This window comes from Ahaetulla prasina, chromosome 3 (genome assembly GCF_028640845.1).
Source record: "Ahaetulla prasina isolate Xishuangbanna chromosome 3, ASM2864084v1, whole genome shotgun sequence".
Lineage (NCBI taxonomy): Eukaryota > Metazoa > Chordata > Lepidosauria > Squamata > Colubridae > Ahaetulla > Ahaetulla prasina.
Window position 1 is genome coordinate 101,812,756 of NC_080541.1, and position 25,964 is coordinate 101,838,719.

At 38.4% G+C, this 25,964-nt stretch overlaps 1 protein-coding gene across 2 annotated transcripts in view; it reads right to left on the minus strand.

Annotated features, from left to right (window-relative positions):
- Positions 1–21,368, minus strand: part of LPCAT1 (lysophosphatidylcholine acyltransferase 1) — a 59,413-nt gene extending 38,045 nt beyond the window's left edge. Inside the window, exons 1-4 of one of the 2 annotated variants that reach the window (XM_058177598.1) lie at positions 20,900–21,368; positions 9,067–9,209; positions 6,663–6,877; positions 514–626 (exon numbers count right to left, since the gene is read on the minus strand). In XM_058177598.1, coding sequence (XP_058033581.1) covers positions 514–626; positions 6,663–6,877; positions 9,067–9,209; positions 20,900–21,052 — 624 coding nt within the window. In that variant the 5' untranslated portion in view covers positions 21,053–21,368. The remainder of the gene's footprint in view (positions 1–513; positions 627–6,662; positions 6,878–9,066; positions 9,210–20,899) is intronic. The other variant, XM_058177599.1, reaches the window with a different exon arrangement.
- Between the last annotated feature and the right edge of the window lie 4,596 nt (positions 21,369–25,964).

Here is a 25,964-nt window from a genome sequence, read left to right on the forward strand (position 1 = left end):
ATCTATATATAATCAAAACTATAAACAAAAACAATATTTCCTTTGCCTGCCAGCATTCAGAGAAACAGTTTCACAACCCCCTCCATTCATGGGCAAATCACAGATTTAGAAATAGAAATATGGACTAAATCAGGGGTCTCCAACCTTGGCAACTTTAAGACTTGTAGACTTCAACTCCCAGAATTCTAGGAGTTGAAGTCCACATGTCTTAAAGTTGCCAAGGTTGGAGACCCCTGGACTAAATATTCCTAAGGATTATTAAAAAAGAGGCAATGTTTCTGTTCTTACAAGTAGGTTTACCACTTTAAATCACGTTATATATAGGAGAGAAGTAAGAAAATGCTAATTCAACAGGGCAATGAAAAATTCTGAATTCAAACTGAAATTTGTCTTAACCACTATTGGGATTCTAAATGGTGATGGCAATTATGTTGAACAAAAATAGCATACCGGTATTTATAGTATTTCTTTACAAACAAGAAATACAATTAAATTAAGATGCTTTATCAATACCTGTGGCCATTTGCCATTAGACTGAGCACGCCGTCTTATTTCCTCAACAGTTTTTCTGCGGGAATCCTGATCCGATCGAGATACAAATACAGGTCGAATATATTTAATTAAAGCTAGAAAGAAACACAAAAAGTTCAACATTCCCAAGTTTGTTCCTCTAGTATTGTTTAAGTTATGTAAAATGTATCAATAGTAGAAGCAAACAAAATATAATTAATAAACACATTCTAGAAAAAGACAATGTAACTTAAACTTTTTTTATATTTTGACAACAGGAACCACTGTTAAGTGCTACAATACATCAAATTAATACAATACAATAAATTAATAAATTAATACTCATACATAAAAAATAAACTAAAATAAACTAGTTTGCATATTAAACCCTTAATTTGAAAGCACTTTTTAAAATCCAATTTAACATACCCATTTTATTCTCTTTCTTTCTTTTTGAAATTACTTTATTGAATTGAGTACAATTTGAAGCTTCAAACTCTTGAGACAATTACTTGTTCCAGATGAATGAAAACTTAACTAAAAAGCCAAAGCATAGCAGCCTAGGGAAAAGTTTATAAAGTCAATGCCATGCAATTTTAAAGTTATGTTATATTGGTTTGTGACTGCTGTTACATCACATTTATGTTTATGACTTATCATGGAGTTATTAAGTGGCTCCAGCTCAGAGCTGCCAGAGCCCTAGGCAAACAGGTCATGCTAACTGGATTCTTTTTGATGTATTCCTTACTGTGTATCTGCTTATTCTCTGGTAATCTCTTTTTCTCCAATGAATGATAACAGAAACATTAATTCTCTTCTTCCTAATTATCCCAGCACTGGAGTGACCATTCCCAAGGGTGGAAGAAAAAAAACCTGTAAGATTTGCCCTTTTACTCAACTTCCTTATGAATTGATTAACAGAAACCTTCCCTGCTATTTAGGCTCATCCATTTGTTTTGGCCATATCCTTCTAATATTGTAAAACAAAGAAAAGCAAAGGAAAATCATAAGCTCAGTCATTGTCACATGGTTTTTCACTTAGTGACTGAGTTGCCGGTCCCAATTTAGTTGCTAAATAAGCACTACCTGTATCCACAGAAGTATCAGAAATAAGACAGGTTTTACTTATGTACGTGCAGCTTCTTTTCCTCCTCTCATCATCCCTATTGTCTATGAAATATTGTATATTCTCAAAGTTACATACCATACTCCATGACTCATTTGCTAGACTATTTTACTGTACTTATTTATAACATCATGGACCTGCATGGTATTGTGTTACTTGTGAAGCAAAAGAAAAATAGTTGTCTAGGAAAGTTTACTGTGCTTTCAAGAGGGAGGGAGTAGGAAAGCAGACAATAGCTTTTCTGAAAAAGGGGATGGGGTGAAAAAGGAGCAGGAGTGTTAAAATGGCAGCATCATGTGCAGGCCATGCCTACTCCAGCTCCACGAAGGGGGAAAACATTGCATACATCACATCAACATGTTGTGGTCCGCCAGCAGCCTGCGGAGCTCGCAGCGGAGTCGGATGAGGCTGAGGAAGAACATGGGCCATTCCTGGAAGCTGGGGAAGGCCGGATGAGGGCTGTGCATCAGAGGCAGAGATGGGGCCAGGGCCATATGGGAGTGATGTGCAGACTCTGGAGCCTCCAGAGGCTGACAGTAGTGAGGCAGAGGAAAGGAGGAGCCTGTTCCTAGTGCACACATGAGAAGAGCTGCCAGAAGGCAAGAGCAGCTAAAGCAAAGAGGACAACTCAGGAGTAGGGCTAAGAAATGAATGGCCTCTCCCATAAGGCTTAAAAGACCAGCAACGGCTCTTGGGCTCTTTGTCGGAAAACAATGTTGGTAGACTTGCTTCTTGTCTTGCTGCATTTATTTCTTATTGGCGTCTTCTGCTTTTGAACTTTTGCCAAGAAAAGCTTTTGGCTGTTTGCCTAATTAGACCAAGGTTGATGATAAGACTGAAGAATTGTGTAATGAAGAATTTATTTTGATTTAGTTTGGACTACGCTGAGAATGAGTTAATTCTTAGCTATTCTAATAAAGTCTGTTTATTTTCGAATTGATTGCATTTAATACTACCTACTTGGGCCTGGGTCACAACACATGACGTGGCAAGTTTGACAACCGTGAGCTAGAGTAAGGAAGGTTGGTTGCCATCTTTCACCTGAAGCTCACCTTACAATGTTGTTTACAAGAATAGAACTGAACAACTTCTTAGATGCCATATTTAGAATACAGAGATAAGAAAATGCAAGAGTCTTGGTGAGTTGATAATATTATAGGTTATTTTTCAAAACAGAGAAATGTCAGGTTAAAAATAGGACTGGGCTCCATCACATCACATTTCAAACTTTCTAGCATCTTTGTTTAGGATGCAAATTGACTTTTCTTATCTGCTTCTCTCAGGTAAGCAATCCAGAGTTACTTGCTCAGCAGATACCTTTTCCAAATGCTTGCTTGTAGCATTACTATTGCTACAATTACGCTAAAGATGTGAGTCCAAAGCAGAATTTCTTTTGTAAAATGTATTCCAAAAATGCTAGCAAAAAATCCCCTCAAAACATTTATTTTTGTATCAGTCTTCTTCTATTCCTCACCCATGACAACACATAATTTTCAATGTGTTGCCAATAATTTTCCTCAATTTAGTTAAACATGTTTAAGCTTTTGGAGTCAGTTAAGAAATTATTAAGAAATGAAATTCCATTCATGCTTTAAGAACACTGTTTAAATTATTCTTCATGTTTACAGAAGTTTAGACAAGAGCCTGATTTTGAGAAAAAAAACCCTATAAAATATATTTTCGATTTCCACAATAGGCAAATAAGTGTTATACTCAAGATGCTGGGGCTCAGCAATATTCAACAAGCTTGGGGGGGGGCAGCTATCTTAACAATTTGCAGAGTTCATCCTGAGCAATATGTAATAATTGCCTTTCTGATAATTTGATTCCAGTTGTAACTACAAATGTTGGAAGCAAGCTACCTGAAAGAAAATCATATAGCAATTTTAAATTAAGAAGTGTAGTTGACTCCTCTGTAATTGTAATCACTTAAAAATGCCAACAAGTGTCATCAACCAAAATAATTATCTGAATTCACAATCTAAGACAAACACTGATTAAGAACAAATAGATAACATGCACACATTCAATAAAATTCTTTTTAACCAATATACTACTAACTGGAAAGCCTCTTACAGGGAACCTGGATTCCATGTGGGTCATTGGAAAATACAATAAACCAAGCGTTTTCAAGCAATTTTTTGTCCAGGAAGGACAAGAACATTCCAATGCCAATTAAAAGCTTTTTTTCTATAGATACTTTTATGGTCCAAGGTAAAGTAAGGGAGCCTCTGCAAAAAAAGCTGTGCTGAAAGCCTAGAATAGAAATAGTTCATGCAAAAAATATGAATCAACTACTATATCTGGTTAGTGTAGAAGGTATAGATGATAATTATGGATTACCACCAATTCCAAGATCTCTCTGCAACCATGTGTTTTCAACTTTCTCTGAAACAAATATTTGGTCTGAATCAACAGAGGCTCCTTTATGAGATATACTTTCTCCCATCTGAATGCCATATGGCAGGCAAGCTAAAGTTAAAAATTGAAATAATTATGGAATTCCCTGCAAGTCAAAGTACTATAACCTTCATTCAGTAGAGATGTTTACCATCTCATGAAGCCAAGTGCACTCCAGGCAAGCCATAAAAATAAAGTATATAGTTATAAATAGAAGTTGTCTAGAGAGGACTGTTTTCCCTAACCCTAGTTTCCTTAGTTTCATCAAGAACTGGTGCAATAATATACAGTCATGTGAAAAAAAGAATATTTCATTGAAATGTTTGACCTTATCAACTTACAGATATTTGATATTTATTTCAACAATATTGATAAAGGGGATGTAACATATCATGCACTACTTACACTTTGTAATCCATTGTGTAAGTTAACATAAATCAAATTTCACATGTGAAAAGAGAAAATACACAGCTGTACTTATTACCTCAAATATTTAAGATCAGATACAAATGATTAGAAAATCATCAGAAAGGATCTAGTAGGAATCTGTATAACTGAAACCTCAGATATTTAGTTTGAATTGCTCTTTGTTTTGAAGTGTGTGGTATCACCATACCTAGCTCTAAAGAGCTTTCTGAGGTCTTTAGAAAGGAGATGATAGATGCCTATATGTCTGAAAAGTAATTTAAAGAGCTTGCCAAACAATTCAACATCAATTATTCTACTATTCTTTACATCTATAAGTGGAGGATGTTTTAAACAATTGCCAATTTGCTTAGCCTGGAAACAAAACACAAGGTGCTGAATGAAGTCTCTAACTCAAATTTTATTATGTGACTTTCTATAGTAGTCTTGCTACTGCTGATTATCAAAGTACGTAAGTGTACCATAAGAAAAAAGCTTCATAAATTAGATCTTACAGGGGAGCTGTGCCAAGAGGAAATACTTGCTGTCCAGAAAGAACATCAGAACAAGACAAATGTTTACTCATGAGCACCTAGAAAAACTTTTGGAACAAGATTAACTGAATAAATAAGACAAGTATAAGAGTTATTTAAGGGACATAGTGGCTCAGTGGCTAAGATGCTGAGCTTGTAGATCAAAAGGTCGGCAGTTCAGTGGTTCAAATCCCTAGTGCCGAGTAATGGGATGAGCTCCCATTACTTGTCCCAGCTTCTGCCAATCTAGCAGCTCGAAAGCATGTAAAATATGCAGGTAGAAAAATAGAGACCACCTTTGGTGGGAAGGTAGTAGCATTCCGTTCGCCTTTGGCGTTGAGTCATGCCAGCCACATGACCACGGAGACATCTTTGGACAGTGCTGGCTCTTCGGCTTTGAAATGGAGATGAACACTGCCCCTAGAGTCGGGAATGACTAGCACATATGTGCAATGGGAACCTTTACCTTTAAGAGTTATTTGGTCATAATACTTGAGGACTTGTTTGGAGAAAACCAAAGACAGCATTTCCCCAGAAGAAGCCAATGCCAACTGCAAAGCATGCTGGTGGCAATGTTATGGTTTCAGGCTGCTTTGCTACATTAGGGGCCGAGCAATTCACTTATCACAGGATCTAGTATAAATTCTTCATAGTATTAGAGGATGCTTGAAAATAATACGAAACAATCTGTCAGAAGACTGCAGCCCAACGGAAAATGCACCTTGCAATATTACAATGACCTAAAGCATTCTGGTAAATTCATTAAGAGACGGCTGCAAACAAATAAAAGAAAATCGAGGGTTATGGAAAAGCCAGGTCAAAACCCAGATCTAAATTTCCCTGATATGCTGTCGAGTGATTGGAAATAGGCTATGCAAGAAACCCCTCAAACAGACAAAAATTCTGCATGGAAGAGTGGGAAAATTTTCCCCAGCTGATGTCAAAGACTGAAAGAGAGTGATGCCTAACATGTTGTTTCTGCCAAAAGGGATATATAAAGTATTATAATTAAGAGTATAGTTATTTTTTGTACAGAAGGACATAGCATATACCATATATTAATTTTTGTTGAATAAATGATTGAAAAGTCATTTTTCAGGGCTTTTTTCTTCAGTTATATCATCTTTATCTTTATATACTGTTTGAAATGACAAAATGTTGTATCCAAACATGTTTAAACAGGAAAAATAGTTTACATGGGGTGTATTTCACATGACAGTAATTACAAAGAGATCTTGGAATCAATGGTAATCCATAAAATATTATAAGTAACTTCAACAAATACTGTATAATTGAACCATATTTTTCAGTAGTTTTATCAGTCCTATGGCATTCTAAACCTACTTGAGTAGAATAGTGGTCCTTGAAGTGATTTGTTAACACAGTCTTTGCTTAATTAATAATACATTACATAACCCAACATTTTGAAGCTGGCAAATAAGGGGCCAGTTGATAGATTCTCAAAACCCAAACATGACTCTGTGAGAATGACTCATATAATAACCATGTATTAAAAATATGAAGCATTTTGCAGGAGGGCCCCAATATTTTCTTTAAAATTCCATTCTTTACATTGAAAAGGTAATCAATAGCTTAGCTTAGTTGGTATTACGTTTAGAATAGTTTTGCAGTTACCAAAACTGATGCAATCATCTGAATATTACTTGGAAGATAATATTTTTACTTACTTCCCCACACAGGAATATCTTTGCTTTCAGCTTTCATAACAATGGAAGCCATAGTCATTGTCACTGGTATTGCATCAAAATAAGATGAATGTGGAGCCAGGGTCAGAATTGCTGCTTCAGTGGGCAATGCCTGTCTGCCCTTCACATTTATCCAATGAAATCCACCAGCAAGCCACATTGTCCTCATAATTGCCTTCAGCAAGATATCAATAATTCTGAAAACAAGTGGATACAACAGATGCAAAAGCAACCTTGTTATTTTAAAATAACATGCGAAGCCTTCCTAGTTGAACAAAATATTTGAATGTATTAAAAAAAGATAAAGTTCTTGTTTCTTGAGAATGTTTTTAATTTTAAAGCATCATACTGTTATGTCAGATAATTAAAAATTACTTAAACAGTAAAATGTGACCTATGCGCCCAGTGATTCCTCTGACTGATTTATTATATATATTTCCAAAGGCAGATGGTTGCAGTAGATCACTATAAAACAAAAATTACTACCACCTAAGGTAAATTGATAGTGTGTAAATTTGGGGACCAACAACCATGCTTGGCTTAAGTAGCATGCCAAGGCATCCAGTTCGAAAAAATAAAGGATAGGTCACAGAAATGGAGTTGTGACAAAACAACTGATTTAAATTAAATGAAAATTGTTAAAGTGCTTATTACCGGTGTTCAAAATTCGGTGGCCTTATAGCAGAAAGTTCCACTGTCTTCATACCATTCTGTTTTCTCCCAGAATGTGCTGATTTGGGGATAGTTTACTGCTTTCTAAGAAATGATTATTCCAGAACAGGAACAGCCCTAAAGTTTCTAGGACTGCAGGCAGTCTTAAGTTATCTAGACTTGAATAATAACTGCTAAATCAATCCTGCTTTCCTCTGATTTTACTATTCGCTTTACCAACTCCTTATCCAACACTTCTAGAAATCATAATCAAGTCTCCTCCGCATCCAAACAAAATGATTGGAAAGTCAGGAAAATAAAAAAGCCAAGTCCCACAATCAGATCAGCTTTATGAAGGCTATGAAATAAGAATGGAATGAATTTCTGAGCCTCTCCCAGTCAGTATCCATCATAGATGTTCAATCAAAGCAAGCAAAATGTATCCATTCTATGACATAAATTATATTACTATGGAACCTCTTTGTTAATTTGTCAGCTGAAACAACAATATTGTTGAGTTCCTTCCCTCTGAAAGCAAAACTTTGATTAAAAGAAAAGAGAAGTTACATTTTTATTCATAAGGAGCTTGGCATTCTCTAAAAGTGAAGGAGTGGGTGTTTTCACTTTAAAATATATTTCAATGTGCCTATGTAAGAGCTAGCCGTTTGAACAACCTCTTTTTAAGATAATATGACGAAATACTCGGACAACAGAAGACTATTTTCTACATTATTTCTCATATGACTAAATGTGAAAAGTATGAATGAGGAGAGGCTAAACTGCTCAGCAACTGTTAGATTTTGATCCAATCAGATGTACCTATGTTAATCCTGGTATTAACATTGCACGGCAGAGCACACAGAAATACTTCCAGAAACAGCAGAGCTCTCAAGAGCTTATCAGCATTTTCAGTAACTCATCTTCAAGTTTAAAAAGAAAAGTAATACAAATGCAATTTAAGTAAGTGAGGAAGATTTGACACTAAAAAATAAGTACCACTGTAGGATGAACTTATTCATTGCAAGCAAATCTATCTCAACTCTGTTGCCTGATTTATCTACTGAAAACCACCATTCAAAAGGGGGGAAATCTTTAGCACACAACCTGAGAAATATCAATATTGAACCATCAAAACTTTTGTATTTTAGAATAGAATAGAATAGAATAGAATAGAATTCTATCCTATCCTATCCTATCCTATCCTATCCTATCCTATCCTATCCTATCCTATCCTATCCTATCCTATCTATCTATCTATCTATCTATCTATCTATCCATCCATCCATCCATCCATCCATCCATCCATCCATCCATCCATCCATCCATCCATCCATCCATCCATCCATCCATCCCTCCCTCCCTATTATGGAAGTATACTTTCTCTGCAGCAAATTCGTTTTAGAATAACAAAAAGTAAGTATTTTAAGTTACTGATCTAAGGGTTACAATATTTGGAGCCTGGAGGCCACAATTCAGTTTCTCATGCTTCTTGAGGGCTACATTACTTCATGCTTTGGGAAATAAACCTCTCCCTTCCTGACCCTAATGCTACTTCCATTGAAATAACATCACTGGAAATGATCATTGCCATATTCTGGGGTTGGGCTAGTAGGAGGATGAATAGGTGGGGTCCTGGGAAGCTGAATGGAGCCCACTTTGCTCATTGCTGTCTTATACCATACCGGTTGAGGTATGGCAAGAGATACTGGCAAGTAAAATGGACATAACAACTTACTTTCGCCACCACGATAGAGGCTTTTCTAGCTGTTTTTCAGCAGATCCTATTGAGGCAATGAAGGCAAAAGGCCAAGCCAGCAACATCATAAACGCAGCAAAAAACAGCCGGATGGGGAACAGAGTCAAGGTCATGAAGACAATCTGCAAAATTAAAAGGATTCATTTCAAAGAATTTGATTTCGACACAAGACAAACAATATTTGATTGATGAGCACATAAAACAATTAACAAACCTTTCTCTCTCTCTGGGCCAAACTACATCATCCATGAATTGTCTGTAATTCCCTAAATTATTTTGGCAACTACAGAGCACTCCTAAACTGCTATGTTGAAATCTAGTATCAGCATTAGTGGCATATTTCACACTAATTTTGTGAAATAACACCTATTTGTCCTTAATCCTCTTTTTCAAAAGGGGAAGGGGGCTTAAACACATCTTTAACCATCTGATATGTCAAATTTGGAAAAGTCTCATAGCTGTAATACTACAGCTGAATACTAAGTGAAAATATCACATACTGTTTTTACAAGAACTGAACCGTGGGAAAGCACAAACTTGCATCCTATTCTCAAAATTTCTCTAAACTAGTTCCAATGTATCAGAACCTGTGTCCTACTTTGCAGGTGAACTCAAAGCAAAGGGATGTATACATCATCTCAACTGTCCAATTTTTGCTTCACATTTTTATTCTTCTATCTAGTTTCTTCTATCAAGAAACTCAGAAGAAGAACCATGAGTATTACTTAGTAGCTCACATATTTATTTCAATGTTTTGTAAATTACATATGGTCAGTATCAAATGCAATTTTGATCTAATTTGTAACAAATTTCTCTTCGTTTTAATTTAAAGAAAAGTTTTCTGCAATCAAAGCTATAATTTATTATATTTTTATTTGCTTCCATGGACAGCATTTGTAATTATTTATATTTTGGGTCCACATTTTTAGTCCTTTTGGGATTTTTTGGGGAGGGAATTGGTTTCAGTAGAAAATTAATACCATTACAATGATGTAAACATTTATGTGAATATGCATACTGATACCAGGGATGTCCAACTATACAGATTTTACATCTTACCAACTATCAGAAATACTGTTAACAGTATAGAATTTATTATAATTCAACTTCTACCACTTCAATTATTCATTCACTTAAAAATCCTTTGATTTTATATATAATGTGCTAAAAATGCACTTTGCTTACATATAGTTTGAACAAAAAAATTAATGAGATAGCGATCATTAAGACAGACTATACTTTCAAAAGTGGGTTAGGCTTAAGAATCATGTTACTTTAATGAACAGGATAAATGAATCTGTTACATAAGAACCTATTTCACTTTTTATGCTTGGAAACTAAAGAAACAGTTTGTTAGAAGAACATACAAAGGATGGCAATAACAATTAAGGGATGTGTGAAATATGTAACATCACAAGTAAAATAAATGAATTCTAGAGGCAATTAGTTTATATATGAATAATTGATTTTTCTATATTACAGAAAATATTCTAATCATTTTCACCATGAAGATTAATAACAGATATTTAGGTTAGGTTCTAGTTGCAAATGATAATATAGCACTTTAAAGTAAGTCTGAGTGACAGACAGAAAATCATAAAAATACAATCACATTACAATGTATCAAGAATTTTTCATTCTGAGGCACCAATGATGTCTAATATGTACCGTATGGAGAGCTACCTTTAAAATTATTCATATGCTACCTAAATATTAGCATCTAATACTATTATACAAGTTCTTATGATTTCTGAGCCAAATCAAAGCCTTCTAGATTGCTCAAAAAGATTCTACTCAAAGCTGGAACTAGAAGACAAGGGATATCAAAGACTATTTTCAAATCTCCATGAAAAGAAAATTTGCTTGAGACTGACAGTATTAGCTCAAACAAAAAAGTGTAGCTTTCTGATTAACAATTTTTTTTACTTCTAAGAATTTCATTCAGCTTTCCTTTTTTAATTCTTCCATGACCAACATTTTCTTATTTATTTCTTATTTTATCATAAAAATTTTCTGCTGGATGAAAAAAATGGCTGGGAGGGCATTTTTGTATTTAATATTCAAAGAGATTCTCCACATACAAATTTAATATAGTGCTATATCCACATAAAATGTATATAAAGAGCAAGTGCTAACCTACACATATGTACAGTATATGCTGTTTCCACCTATGCTATTAGATATTAGTGAAAGAGCACTGTCTGAGTCCCACATATCATAGAACAGTGATGGCTTTTTCCGGACCGAGTGCCCAAAGCGTGCATGTGCGGTGCCCAAACCCCCAAAATGCAATGCATGCCCCCCCGTGTATGTGTCCTGCTGCTGTGCTCCGCGTGTGGCAGACCTGAAGACCAGCTGACCGGCGGGAGGCACACGTGCATACGCGGCAGAGCTGAACTGGGGCAACGGCTCACATGCCCACAGACAGGGCACTGTGCGCCACCTCTGGCACTGTTATGGCTCCAGCCCCCCTCCCCCCCGGGCCTGGCCCCCTGCCAGAGTGACTCAGAGAGTGAAGGGGAAGGGCTGTCAGGGCTCCCCTCCGCAGGGCTGGCCTCTCTGCTCAGCTCCAGGAGCCAGAGGCAGGCCACATGGAGGAGGTGATGAGGCCTCTGTCTCCTGTATCTCCCCCCACCCAGGCAATGCTTCCAGACACAGCTGTGGACAATCAGTCCTGGTTAGATCCCAGGTTTCGTAGACAAGAGAGGCGGGAACAACAAAAAAGGGGGTGGGGCAGACCTAGAGAGTGCTGAGTCATGGAATCACACTCCACAGGGTATAAAAGCAGGAGGGGCTGCTCTACTACTTCGTGACGGACAAACGAACTGACTGGAGAAAACTTGAGCTGAACTATTTGACTGAGCATTTGGCCTGAATTGCTGTTTGTTCCTGACTTCCTGATTGCTCCAGTAACGAGCTTCGGTGATGCCGGCATCTGGGAAGATAAAGAAAAACTTTGGCAGACGATTGCTGTTTTGCTGCCAGAGCTGATAGCTGCCGTGCACTACATTGCTGGCTAATTGAGTCAGTTCACGTGTTTCCCGGACTGAGGTGGGGGTGGTGGTCAGAACAGGCACAGGTGCCATAGGTTCGCCATCATGGTCATAGAATATTGTCTGGTGGGGCCTAAGAAGTTGGCTTTTGCTGTTGCAGAATCTGCCTTCTGATACACCTATCTCCATCTTCCCCAAAATATGGCATTTCATAAAGCTGTAGGGTTCTTGTTGCTCTCTGAGTTTGGTTGGTTTTTTTGCAGATGTTTCATTATCAAACTAGGCAAGATCATCATTTGCTCTCATTTTATATACTAGTGGCTTGCCCTGTCAGTGTTGGTGGGTCTGGTTTTGGTGGAAAGAAAATGAAGCTGTTGTTTACTGTCAGTTTTTTTATCTGAGTCGATGGTTCGACTGGTGTAAACTGATGGTTTACTTCTTGATTGTTAAGTCTAATGCTAATCTTCTTCTTCTTCTTCTTCTTGTTTACATTTATATCCCGCCCTTCTCCGAAGACTTGGTGATTAATCTCTGCTCACCTGAGTGTTGATTGCGGATAAAGATGTATTTTGCTTTGTTTACTTTTTGGCTTTTTGATTGTCTCTTTTAAATGGTATGAAGATGTTGTTTATCTCTATGTGTCTGCTGATGGCCAGTTTGTCTGAGTGTCAGGAATTCTCTACCATTTTTGGACTTGCTTAATCTAGGATATTCATAGTTTCCCAGTTGAAACTATGGTTAAGTCTGTTAATTATGGAATTTTTATCATGTCTTCTGATGCTAGCTGGTGTTCATGGATGTGTTCTGCTAGTTTTCTGCCAGTTTGTCCTACATAGTAGCTATTACAGTCCTTTCACTGTATGCTGTAAATGACTTGTTTTTTCTTCTGGAACTGCTGGTTCTTTTGGTCTACTTAGGATGTTTTGAAGGGCTTTAGTTGGTTTGTGTGTCTAGTGATACCATGTGGTTCTAATGATGGTTTCTGAGATGTTTTTGTGGCAGTGTTATGCTTTTCACAGCCTGTGTTGGTTGTGTTATATTGGGTTGAGTCAAGCACTTTTTGATAAAGTTGTGGGGGTATTTTTTTTTTTGGCAAGATGTTGTATAGATGATCTGTTTCCTTTTTCTGATGTTCTGGAATATTTTCCTAAAGCCTTAAAAACATGTGAGGTTGGGAGATTAATGAGATCTGTGAAATGCAACTTATTGTAGTGACTTGGTCCTCAGTTGCCAATTATTGTGGGAAACTTTTATTGAGCTTTAATTTCTATGCTAGGTTCTCCCCCCACCCCCGCACTGTTGTGAAAGGGAAGCCATATACCTTGTTTGAATAAATACATAAATGATAACTATATTGTGCCTTAGATTTTCAGTTTAAGAGGAATATGCAACTTGATCATTTTTATCAATTCAATTTAAAAGAGCATAATCATGAATCATATATTTCAAGCAGAAATTCACATCACAGAAAATTTAATAATCATCTCACCTTACTACTTGTAGATGAGTTTCTAGAGATTAATATCATTTGTTGCTAATTCAAAGTAATTTAAAAAACAAATAGTTAACATTGTGATCTTATCATGTAAGTATTAGCTAAAACTACCAGACAGCACTGAAGATAGTGAAAAAAATCTGACTGGATATTTTTTGCTATACTTTTATTAACTAAAACTACCAAAAAGTACTGTTTTTGTATTTGTGATCATTTGCTTGAAGTTATCATATTGAAAATAAGAATATAGGAAGGAAAAAGGACCAATCTGAAAATATTTTTAAACCATGCCTGTTTGAATGGAATAATACAATCCGTTGATATAATTGTTAGAGTGTAAGTAGTTTGTGTTTTAATAAATTCTGCTACAGCTCAAGCATTGCAAACAATACTAATTTCCTGTTTTGCTTGTCTTGAGTTATAGGGAAAAAATACCTTGCAATAGCAGAGATAACCATGAGAGGACAAACATAGCTGAGAAATGATATGCTGTCCTGAAGGTTTTCTGTCCTACTACCTTTTTATAGAAAGTTAAAATTAGAACTGAATGTTTAATTTCAGGACTGAAAAAATGAATGAGGGTAGAAGAGGAAATAAATGTATGAAAAAAGGCAGATAAGGTAATAATGGGTATGTTTCAGCTTTGACATCATCTATTTTCCACATTGTCCTGACACCTTTCATAAGGTTCATAGATGTCCACAACTCAAAGAAGATGGTTGCTATTATACCATATTGTTTTCTCTAGATAACTATTTTATCCTCTCTTATAAAGCTAGCCTTTGAATTAGAAGAGTTCAAAAAGATTTTGGGATGCCATGCATGTGTTTTGATTATAATCAAGGGGCGCCAGAAGAGTTGTGGATTTCATTGTTACACCCTACGATTCTTACTCATTGGCAAACAGCTCAGTCATTTTTCTTCAAATAGCAGATCTTTGCCAATCAAATAAAATTCACATACTAATTCTCTGAACAAGGTGGGGGGGGGGTTCTTCCACAGTCAAGCACCAGAGACTGTTGCTGGCAGCCTTCAACATAGCAAAAAGGAAGAAAAACTCTTTTGCCATGACATGGATATAAAATTCTCACATTTAGTCTGGATTCTGTTTAATAACACAGACACTGTTTATGGGCTTTTTGCCATTTGGCTGGCTCCTGTTGAGGAAAAATGCATTCTTTTCACATCAGCAGAGCTGCTCTTAGATATCATAATCACTACGCTATTCTAGAATGGTAAGACACCAGCAGATGCTAAGTAGTAGCTGTTGAGAATAATTATTATTCACTGTTTAGTAAAACAGTGAGCACTACCTGCACTTTAACCTTAAGTTCATAAGCAGCAGAGCCTCAAAATAAAAGTTTATTCATAAATCTATTAGATTTTCAGTGAGATCTGGTGTTACCTAATAAACAGGTAATTTTAAAGTGTAGTAGAAACAAATTAAATAATTATGGATTATCTTTGATGGTAACTAAATACCTAGGGCAGGCCTGTCAAAGTGGTGGTCTGTGGGCTGGATGTGTCATGTGCAGGCCACGCCCACCCCAGCTCTGCAAAGGCAAAAAACATCGCGATATGTCATGATACATCATATGACACAATTGAGTTTGACACTTGTGCCCTAGAGCAGGGGTCTCCACCCTTGGTCCCTTTAAGACTTGTGGACTTCAAGTCCCAGAGTCCCTCAGCCAGCAAAGCTGGCTGAGGAACTCTGGGAGTTGAAGTCCACAAGTCTTAAAGGGACCAAGGGTGGAGACCCCTGCCCTAGAGAACTACTTTGAAGTAGTGATTAGGGTATGAAGCTAGAACCAGGAAACTGTGAGTTCTAGTCCTGCTTTGGATACAAAGCCAGCTAAGTGACCTTGGGTCAGTCACTTTATCTCAGCCCTGGGAAGGAGGGAATAGCAAACCACTTCAGAAAAACCTTGTGAGGAAAGCTGCAAGGACATGTCCACACAGTCTCCACAAATTAGACACACAAATGAATGGAAGGGGTGGGTGGGTAAAAGTCCCTAGATCGCGTACCAAAGAAAACATAATACGATAGAACATTATAGATGGACTATATTGCAAATAGAATTATTGCATGTAAATTGTACCAAGACTCATTTGATAGCCTTTGAGGGGACAGGTGGCTTTCTGGGCACAAGTAATAGCAGTTAAATTTGAACATCCCAAAATACTTCCTCACAAATTATTACTGTACTGGAAAAAGAAAGACATAATTACAGGTACAAATGAAAACTGAACTAGCCATAGCAAAAAAAAAGCACCCCAAAAACCAGTGAATATTTTACTGCATTTTAAAAAAGAATACACGTAAGGCGACTAAATCTAAAATAAGTTGATGAGAAACTAAAAATAAGTTTTCAAGTCAAACTGAACTCCTGTGACTTCATAGACATATGCATTCAGTTATCTCCCCAAAAATATGGAAGTGATTTGTCATTGTCTTTATTTTAATTTTAGAATGATGATTATGCTATCCAATGTATTTTAATTTAACACTTGAGATTATATATTCAGGAAGCCCATAATTAATTGTTTTCAGTTTCCCTGAATATGTCTATAGTTGTTTAAGTTTGTAAGATGTATCTTATTCTAGCTGGCCCGGTGTTTTGCTCAAGAATCTTAATAAATGGCAGGTGTTACATTTTCCACCACACAACTGTATCTCTAGCCCTATTTTATTCTAGATGTTTCATTAAACAACTACTTTAATAGCGTGTTAAATATAAACAAACACACAAAGGAACTAAAATTAAGGATTTGGTTTAATTGAGCATAAATATGACAATTTTCCAATGAAATTAATAGAATTTAAGGAGATCTAATTTGTGCAATTTCAAGGTTATATTAAGTATTTCTCTTGTCTGGTGAGGACTCATCAGTTACAAACCACAGATGAGAAATATGCTATTCAGATCTTGGTGATAGGATGACTGTGAAGCAATGTGATTCGACAGACTTTTTTTTAAAAGAAATGAGTAAAAATCTATGGAATAGAAGTTAAATTTGAATCACTTAAAATATTTTCATTCCATAAATACCAGCTCTATATCTAAATTAGCAGATAAACCACATAATCTGAAAATTACTCATACCAATATTCCCCATGTCTTTGCCTTTTCTTCTCCCTGAACAGCAACATCCACTCCCCCCGCCCCTATCTTGTATTCTATCTCTCATTTATATTAACAGTTATATTATATAAAAACAGCTGGGTGAGCTAGCAGAAAAGATGCAATATGCAAGGCAAGCAGTTTTGCAGCTGGTCAACCCCATTAGATGATTTATTTCCTGGGTTCAAGGAAAGACAAAATGGATCAGCCAAAAAAAAACAATTAGAAAAAATCCATGTTGTATTGTTAAACTTTATAAAATGTGTAGAATTCTAGGGTTTTTTCCATGCAAATTATAATTTTTATCCCACCTTTATTATATGGTAACTTAATAATTCAAGGTGACTAATATACCTAATATTCCTGCCTATTTTCTACACATTCCTATAAGGTGGGTTGGGCTGAGAGTGAGTGATTGGCCCAAAATCATCAAACAGTGTTCACAGAGTAGACTAAAACTCACATTCTATTGCTTTCTAAGCCACCTGGTTTTCTTAATAACTATTACATGCCTAAAAATCTAATTTTTGTCCCTAACTAAGAAAAAATATCTTTGTAGTAAAAGAGTAGCAGGAATTGAGAAGAGAATCTGCTACTCAGAAAGGAAACATTTAGTTTACTTTTAATCATAAAAGCATATAACTTAAGAATGTTTCTAAATAGTTACATAAAGTAAACATTGTACGCTGTTTAGTTGCATATTAACACATTTTAGTACTATTAGCAACCAATTCATAATTATTCAACTATATGAAATTGAAATGAGAAAATGAATTTAATCCATGCTTTTTTGTTTCATTTATTTGATATTTTGAAAATCCTTATTATACAAACAATAAGAAAAGGATTTTTAAACACTCAAAAACATATATATAACAAAGAACTAATGCTTACTAATATCACTACTTTATTGAAAATTACTTATGCAAAGATCAGAAGATGAGATTCCCTATAGCCCTCAAGCAATCCCCCAACTCTCAAAGTTTTAGGCTGCAAAAGGAATAGAGGGCAAAAAATCTCTTTAACCTACAGAGATTTTTCTTAAATATCACACCAAGGTTCATAATGTCATTAGTTTGATTTTTGGATCTGATTTAATGTGTTGTGTGAACCCAAATGGGGACTGGTTAATAGGTTTGATTGATTTGTAAATCCAACTAATTGTTTATTCAGCAAGACATGATTAAGCAAAAATTTAAATCACTGTATCTTGGGTTCAACATAATTATAAATCCTGGTTTAATGCTAACTGGATGTGAAAGGGAGGAAGCAAATTAATCTAAACCTTTGCATGGTATGCTTTAACGAACATTGGTAGCATCAAAACATAGCTTAGTTTAAGGAACACATTGGATTTGTCAATTAATATAGGGAATACAATTAACAGTCAATGAATAGGTCAGGAACAAAACTCCATTTACTGCTCATTTTTAGATGGTACTGAACCTGTTCTCTATGTTGTATTTTCAAGCATTCCACTATACTGACTTGATGTACACTTTTCATTTTTTTATGTTGAGACTTAGTCTGATGTTTCACTTTCTCTATGCCCTAGCACAAATGGGGAAAGCTGCTGGCAAAGAAAGGTGGCTCAATGACTAATTATCATTAATGACTGGGATTAGCAGGTCTGGATGGACACATTTTTAATTTCATGCATAATTCTGGAACTAGAAAGGATATAATAAGCACATTTTTCTATTTATACTTTTATTTTTTTAATAATTCAATTTTATAAATCACAGAGCAAAGATTCAAGGAAATCATAAACAATTTTACCCATCCTAATAAATATTTAAGGAAACTGACAGTGAAGCTAGTGCATTTCTTCATATTAAACAAAAAGAATCTTTTACAAGGGAAGCCAAAATATAGAGATGAGTTAAACAATAGTACAGTACTATATCAATTTACAAGGAGTTTTGTGTAGCCTTTTTACAAATTGGCCATTAATAGTTTCTGTTTATGACATAGCACCAGGTATCAATGGAAATTACTTCTATGATTTCCAGAGCACAGGACTATTGTACAGACAAAATGCCCTCATCATCATCCTCTTGCATCCAGAACATTACCAGAATATCAGTGCCATTACTATAAAAAAGGCAAATGAATCAGCTTTACCAGTTGCAGAACTCTATGGTGATGCTATCTACAGAAATACTGTAACTACTCCTGGGTTCTCTGTACATACATACTCTGAATATCCTGTATTGTTGCTGCTAAAAGAATGTCACAGGAGAACCCACATTAGACCACAATTTATCCACCATTTCCAAAATCAATTAATTTTCAGCCATATTAAAACCCCCAAAGAAATTCTGATGCAAGGTCCTCAATCAAATGTGAGGTATATATATCTAACTTCATGTTCCTATCCTTGGAATTACAATGTGGCTGAAGGTAAACTGATAAAAATAAAATGGCATTAAAATCACTTGTACAATAATTCAGATATTAGTACATTTAAGCTAGGGTTTCTGTGGAACTAAACTTCTTAATTCTTTTTAAGAGTTTAAGTGTATGCATAGTTTAGTTGTGCTGAAAATCAGTGCTGTACTTCTAAGTAATCTTGGTTAACCATTGGGTTTGACTAAGCTTGGGTTTTCAGCAAACCTCAATCTTATTCAGTTGCCACAATAAGTTTGCCACCACCCTCCTGTGGTGAATATAGTAAGCCCAACTTTCTCATTTTGGACTCCATGGGTAAGGAGATTGAAATTGTATTTACTCTTATGTGGATTTTAAAACATAAAAATTAGTAAGTGAAGGATGTGTCTCTCATTCTCTCAAATAGGGCAAGTTCTTTGTAAAAATGGTAGGGCAATGACTTTAAAGCAGAGTTCAGTGCTTTCTCTCTCTAATAAAACAGCAAATCCTACATAACAAGACAGCTTCTGTTCAAAGGTATTCTTCTTTTGACTTCTGCAGCACATAATGGGTGCTGAAAAGATGGGTCTGTTTTGAGTACATTCAAGAAGTATCTGTCAGTATTCTATATCTGAGATTGATTGGTTTTCCTAGATCCAATTAGGATACCTTTACCTTGTTTCTCAAAAATGCAATCATAGCCAATTGGTATATTTGAGCATGATATTTTTGGGCTCTCGTGCCTGCTAGGCCCAAAAAATAGTATCAAGAAGTTAAGTCTGCTTATTTTGTGGGTTAAAATCACCTGGGTGTAGGAACTGTAATGGATACAGGGCTCTGGGAGCCTCTAACTTTAAAACATTAATAATAAATTGGAGCACTGGGGATAGATGAATAATCCTAGTGAATGCAAAGTTTTGGCAGGTTCTGATTATTTTCCCTTAATATTGTTTCTACATGTAATTATTATTAAAACAGCAGTCCGAAGCAGCAACAATTTTATGGATCCCAACATTCACGGTCTTGCAAACTCCTTGACTAGTTTTGCCTTCGACCAAATACTGGATTACAACTAGTGCTAATAAGTACGGGTGTTCAAAGAGAAGGTTTGCACCTCTCATGCTTTGTGTCAAGATTCTGACATGCCACAAAAACCTAACAATGACTATGATGGATTGGGGGGGGGGGAAGCTTTTATGAAAAAGGAGCACCCGGAAAAGGGGAGCCCAAAACAGCAACAACAAATACTGTATAGCTTTGGGGTTGGTTGGTTTTTTAAGAACACCTTCTGAAGTCACTCTGCTTATTTTAATAATTTGGCTCCTTCTACTGTGGCCTTCAGCTTCCTTTGTTCGGCTAATCAAGCAACTAATACCGTCTCTTCCCACATTCAGCTGCTGCCCTATACTAACCTCAAGGGACCCTTGGATGCAACAGCCCCAGTGCATAGCTGCAGCTAGAATATGAAGGATTCTAACGCCTGCGTTAGTTCCTACCAGGCTAACAATGAGGGACCGTTTCTTTCTAACAGGCAGAGCTATCTTGGCGCGCTATTGCACTTTCTGCACGCTTACCTCTCTAATAAAGCCCCGAGAGGTTTTGAGGTTGTCTTAGGCGCAGACACGAGCAAGCAACTGCTGGTTCGCGGGGGCGCGCGTACACGCACACTTCTTTGGAGACCCGGGGAAAGGGGGGGGGGTTGGAGGCACCATTACGTATTTGGGGCGGCGGAGCGGCTTTCGTTTTGCCTTTTTTCCTCCCGCCGGCCTGCTTAACACGCGTGCATGTGTGTACGCGCATACACGCGTACACCCCCCATACACACCCACCTTTGCTTTCTGGAGGGCGCTGAAGTGCAGCCGGTGCACGAAGGGACTCCGCATTGGTGGAGGGGGCGGCCCGCGTCCTTCTCCGCTGCCTTCCTCCTCTCCATCGCCGTTGCCTCTGCTCCGGGTGCAGCATCCCCGGCCTTTCAGCCGCATTGTGCGACGCGAAAGAGAAGGAAGGGGAGGGGGGAGGGGAAAAAAATCGAGGGGCGAGAGAGCGAAGAAAGAAAATGGGCGCAGTGGCTTTACAAAAAAAAGAAAAAGAAAAAGGAGGGGGTAAAGGGGAGGAAAATGTATTTCCGAGGAAAGAAAAAAAAGTAAAATTCGGGTTCGCGGCGAATAAATTAGGCCAACCGGGGCTGCCGTCGACAACGTACTTAGCGGAGGTGGTGGTGGTGGTGGAGGAGGAGGAAGAGATCTGGTCAGCGACCCACCGCTGGCTCTCCCTGAACCGGCAGGGAGTGAAAGAGGATGCGCGGCTCTGTCAGACGCCGCTACCAGGCTTCGGCTTCAGCCCCGCCCTCAAGGAGGTGCATGCGCAATAGGCTCAGTGATGGGGAAGGAAAGCGCGACAGTCGCTTGGCGGTTTTAGGACAAGGGGCGGGAAAAGTAGAAGCAAAGATGGGGGGGGGGCAGGCTCCGTCCGGAGCAAGAGCTGGCCGGCATCCCGCGCGGTCTTCATTTAGAAGGAAGCAATTTATTGACAATCCTTCCCATCCTCTGGACACCTGCTTCCAATCTCTTCTAAGCAGAGCTTTAAGCAAACTTGGTTAGGGGACCTTCTAATTATTCCCTGATTTTTTTAAAAAAAAATGTCATTAATAACCCTTTTCAATAACAAGGCACGCACATTGATGTAGTCGTGCATAAGATTTCTCCTAGAGAAGGAGGATTTTCATTTACTTTAGTAGAATCAGATGGAATGAGGATGAGAATTCAGATTGATAGAACAAGAATAGATTCTGTAATGATTGGTTAGAACCAACAATACTTATTTGGTCTAAAATACCTTAAATTGTCATTATACTGAATGTTCTCCCAAATAAACATGCGGGAACGTTGCTAACGTTACCACAGATATGTCTTGAATCCCATCACCAATCACTGTCCACTTATGACTGTATGATTGTAACTTGTTGCTGGCAATCCTTATGATTTATATTGATATACTGACCATCAATTGTGTTGTAAATGTTGTACCTTGATGAACTTATCTTTTCTTTTATGTACACTGAGAGCATATACACCAAGACAAATTCCTTGTGTGTCCAATCACACTTGGCCAATAAAATTCTATTCTATTCTAAAAGTATTACTGCAAAACATCTTTTACAAAATATACAACTGTATTATATTATGAATGGTAGTGGAGATAAGAGGTATTGCTCAACTCAGTTTTCTAAATGAATTGGAGACAAGCTTAGAAAAGGAGCAAGACATTGGCTGATTGTCAGCAGTAGTGAGCAAAAAATGTTAGTGCATGATGTTTAGTAGCGGTATTAATTGATTTCAAAAGTGTATGCAGCCAAACAATTCTGTTTTATATAACAAAACAAATTGTTGCCCCTAAATTGTGGACGAAAGTTATTTTCACATAAGAACTAGTCTACAGATTGCAAATCTCTGCCTTTATATAGAATACAACCCTATAACAACTTTTATTCTACTTTCATTAATCTTACCTCTTAGATTCAATGACATTTGTACATTACAGGCTTGATCTCTTGAAATGGTATCAATATATTTAGGCATATTTGTTAGAAATTCTGTTTATATATAGCACTACAGATCAAATTAGTACAGTCACCATGTGCTTTACTGCTATATATTAACAGAATTTATAACAGGTTATAAGTCCAGAGACTGCATCTAAGCATGTTCCGTGTTTTCCCAAAAATATGACCCACCCCGAAAATGAGCCCTAGCCTGATTTTTGGGATGGGCCTGATATAAGCCCTACCCCAAAAATAAGCCCTAGTGAAGGGAAGTGAGCCCTAGCCTGAGCCCTAGCCTGATTTTTTGGATGGGCCTGATATAAGCCCCACTCCAAAAATAAGCCCTAGTGAAGGGATGGGCTTGACCAGCACAAGAGGCAGCCCTTCCCCGGTCACTTTATGGAGGCTTGGCCTCTTAATTACGTCCCACAAATCAGCTGAGCCTGCGAGGGCCGGGACCTGCCTCTCATTCTGTCTCTATGGGTACCTGGCAGTGTTTGTGGCATACTCTTGTCAGCCCCACCCCTGCCCATGGCGCCAGGCAACATCTCAGCCGAAGGCCCCTCTTTCTGCAGTTCACCTTGTGTTTCTCTAGCAGGCAGTGACCAGGGTTTGCACTCTGCCAGCTTGGGTCTTCCTCAGGCTGCTGCTACAATGAGCAGAAAGCCATGTGGCACGTCAGAATTGGCTCCCCTCGCCTCTGCCCCGCTGCTGGTCCTGCTGCACCTGCTGCTGCTGGTCTCGCTAGGCTTCATCACCCTCCTGTCTGCTCTGCTCTGCTCTCAGCAGCCATACTGGGCTGCTCCTGCCTGGCGACCCAGAGATCGGCCCAGATCTTTGGAGCACCTCCCACACCACTGGCCTCCCAGGGCCCCCTTCGCCATGGGTTTGCTGCCCTGCATGAGCTTCGTGGCAGCCCTGCAGCAGGACGGAGCAGGGAGGGGAAGATTACCCCTTCCTCCTTTGCATCCCAAAACCCCATCTTCCCTGGCTGCTGAGCCCCCAGCCTGCACCCCTCTTGCTGGAGCAAGACGTGGAACTCAATGTTACCCATGGAGGCCTCCCAGTGCAACACTCTGCCGCATTTCTGCTGTGAAGCAAACCTCCACCTTTCCTGTGCAGGATTGCAAGGCTGAAGGCTTTGGAGGGAGCATTTTTAGAATGTGCGTCAGTGCAGGGCTCCCAAAGAATGGACAATTGGCAGGAAAATGGGGGAGGGGAGGGTTTTCCTTCCAATTGTCCATTCCTTGGGACCCCTGCATTGACACACATCCCAAAAATGCTTCCTTCGAAGCCTCCAGCCTTGCAATCCTGCACAGAGAAGGTGGAGATTGGCTCCAAAGCTGCGGCAGGGCGTTGCATCAGGAGACCTCTGCCGGTAACATTTTTGAAATGTTAACTTTTAACACCTGCCTCCATGCGTCTTTGGCACAAGGAAAGGATGATCGGCAGAAGGGGGGGCTGTGGGGAGTTCTGCGAGTTGAAATACACAAGTCTTAAAGCAGCTAAGCGGCTGCCAATGCTGTTGCTGGCCTCGAGTGGGCTCTTTGCCCTCCTGGCAGTGTTGTTCTTGGCCGCCTTGCTGGACTGCTCTTGCCTGCCATAGTGACAGCCGGGGCTTGCTGAGAGCTTGGCCCGTTGCAGCTGTGGGCAAGCAGACAGTGGGACGGAGAGGGCGGGGCCAGTGGTAACCGCGCTCCCACTCCCATCGGTCCCCATGCTTGCTGCCTCCTGCACATCAAAAAAAAAGACACCCCCCCCCAAAAAAAAGCCTGAGTGCTTATTCTCAAGATCAAAAGAAAATATGAGCGGGTCTTATTTTCAGGGAAACACCGGTAATAATTGTTTCAAATGAACTGTTCTGCAGAGCTAGATCTCAGAAAAGTTTTAGAATAGAGGCTGGGTTTTTTTTTGGTTCAAGTGCAGAGGCAACTTTGTTTATGTATCTGAATTCTACCGTGTCTTTTTGTATTGACAAACACAGCACTTACTTCAGCTATGAGTTTCTATTCTGTTACAGTTCATTGATCAACTACAATAAAGACAATGAAGTATATAAATGCTAGGGTAAATTCTCAGAGTGGGACTTGCTGAGGTCAGCCGGGATATTTCATAATCTGCTTTTATAATCCGTAGTTCAATTTTTACAGCTTGTTGTTTCAGAAGGCATCACTTTATGGTTGGTGCCCCTTTACAATAAATGTTGACAATGATCGTTGTTATTTTTCTGAGCAGTCCTAGGACTGCTTAGTAGGTTAACTATATACTACTAGGTATTGATCCTTATGATAAGATGAAACAACTTAATCACTATCTTGAGGAGTTTTAGACAGATTTTATTGTAGAGCAGCTTTTCTCAATCTTTGGAGCCTGAAGGAGCCCTTAATGTATTTTTCAGGCCTCGGGGAATCCCTGCATGTTCAGGCTGAAATATAGGCCAGAAGTTACAAAATAATTCTATTCATGTGTAGTCCTGCATATTTGCATTAACTAAAGAAACTTCCCTCCCCTCCCCCTCCCCCCACTGCTTTATGGATGGCTCCTGCTTCTGCCCAAGCCAGGCCCGATCCAGATTTTCTGCACCTGGTGTGAGACAGAGTGCCCACCCTGGGCCACCTGGTCTGCAGAAAAGCAGGTATGTGCCTGCTGCCACTGGTGCCCAGGCCAGGCCAGGCCTAGATCTTCTGTGCTTGTTTTAAGACAGAATCCCCCAGGCCACTGTGTCTGCAGAAAGGCAGTCCTGCATCCTTAGAAAGGCAGGTGTGTGCCTGTAGAAAGGCCTGTTGCTGCTGGTGCCCAGGGCAGCCCAGCCCTAGATCAGTGCCTGCCCTTAAAGAACCCCTCCCTCTGGGTCTCTGCAGCTACAGAAAGGCAGGAAACATCATTAAGGAGAGGTCTCGGTATAGAGGCCCAGATAGCATCTCTCTCATTTCTCATGTGTGCTCTGTATCACCTGCTTTTCCTCTCCTCCTCATTCCTCTTCTACATCTTGGTTTGTTTTTTTTAGCATCCCTTCAGGAGCCAGATACTAGTCACACACAGTGTTAGAGGACTTGGGTTAAGAAGATAATTTGTTTCCAGCAGCAAGGCAACACGACTTAGCAGGTCAGAAATTTTTATTACAGTCATAGACCAGCATAAAAAAATAAAATACAATGATTAAAAAAATGCAAAAGCAAGAAAAAAAACAATTACTTGCAGGTAAGAACTTAGCTAGGCAAAGGTGAATTCCAAGTTAAGCCATTCAAAATGAAGCTGAAGATTTACAATGCCAAATCAAGGGAAGGACAAAGTCTTAACTAAGTAAAAAGCCAGAGTAGTAAATAACTAGATTCTAGGCAGCGTCACAGAAC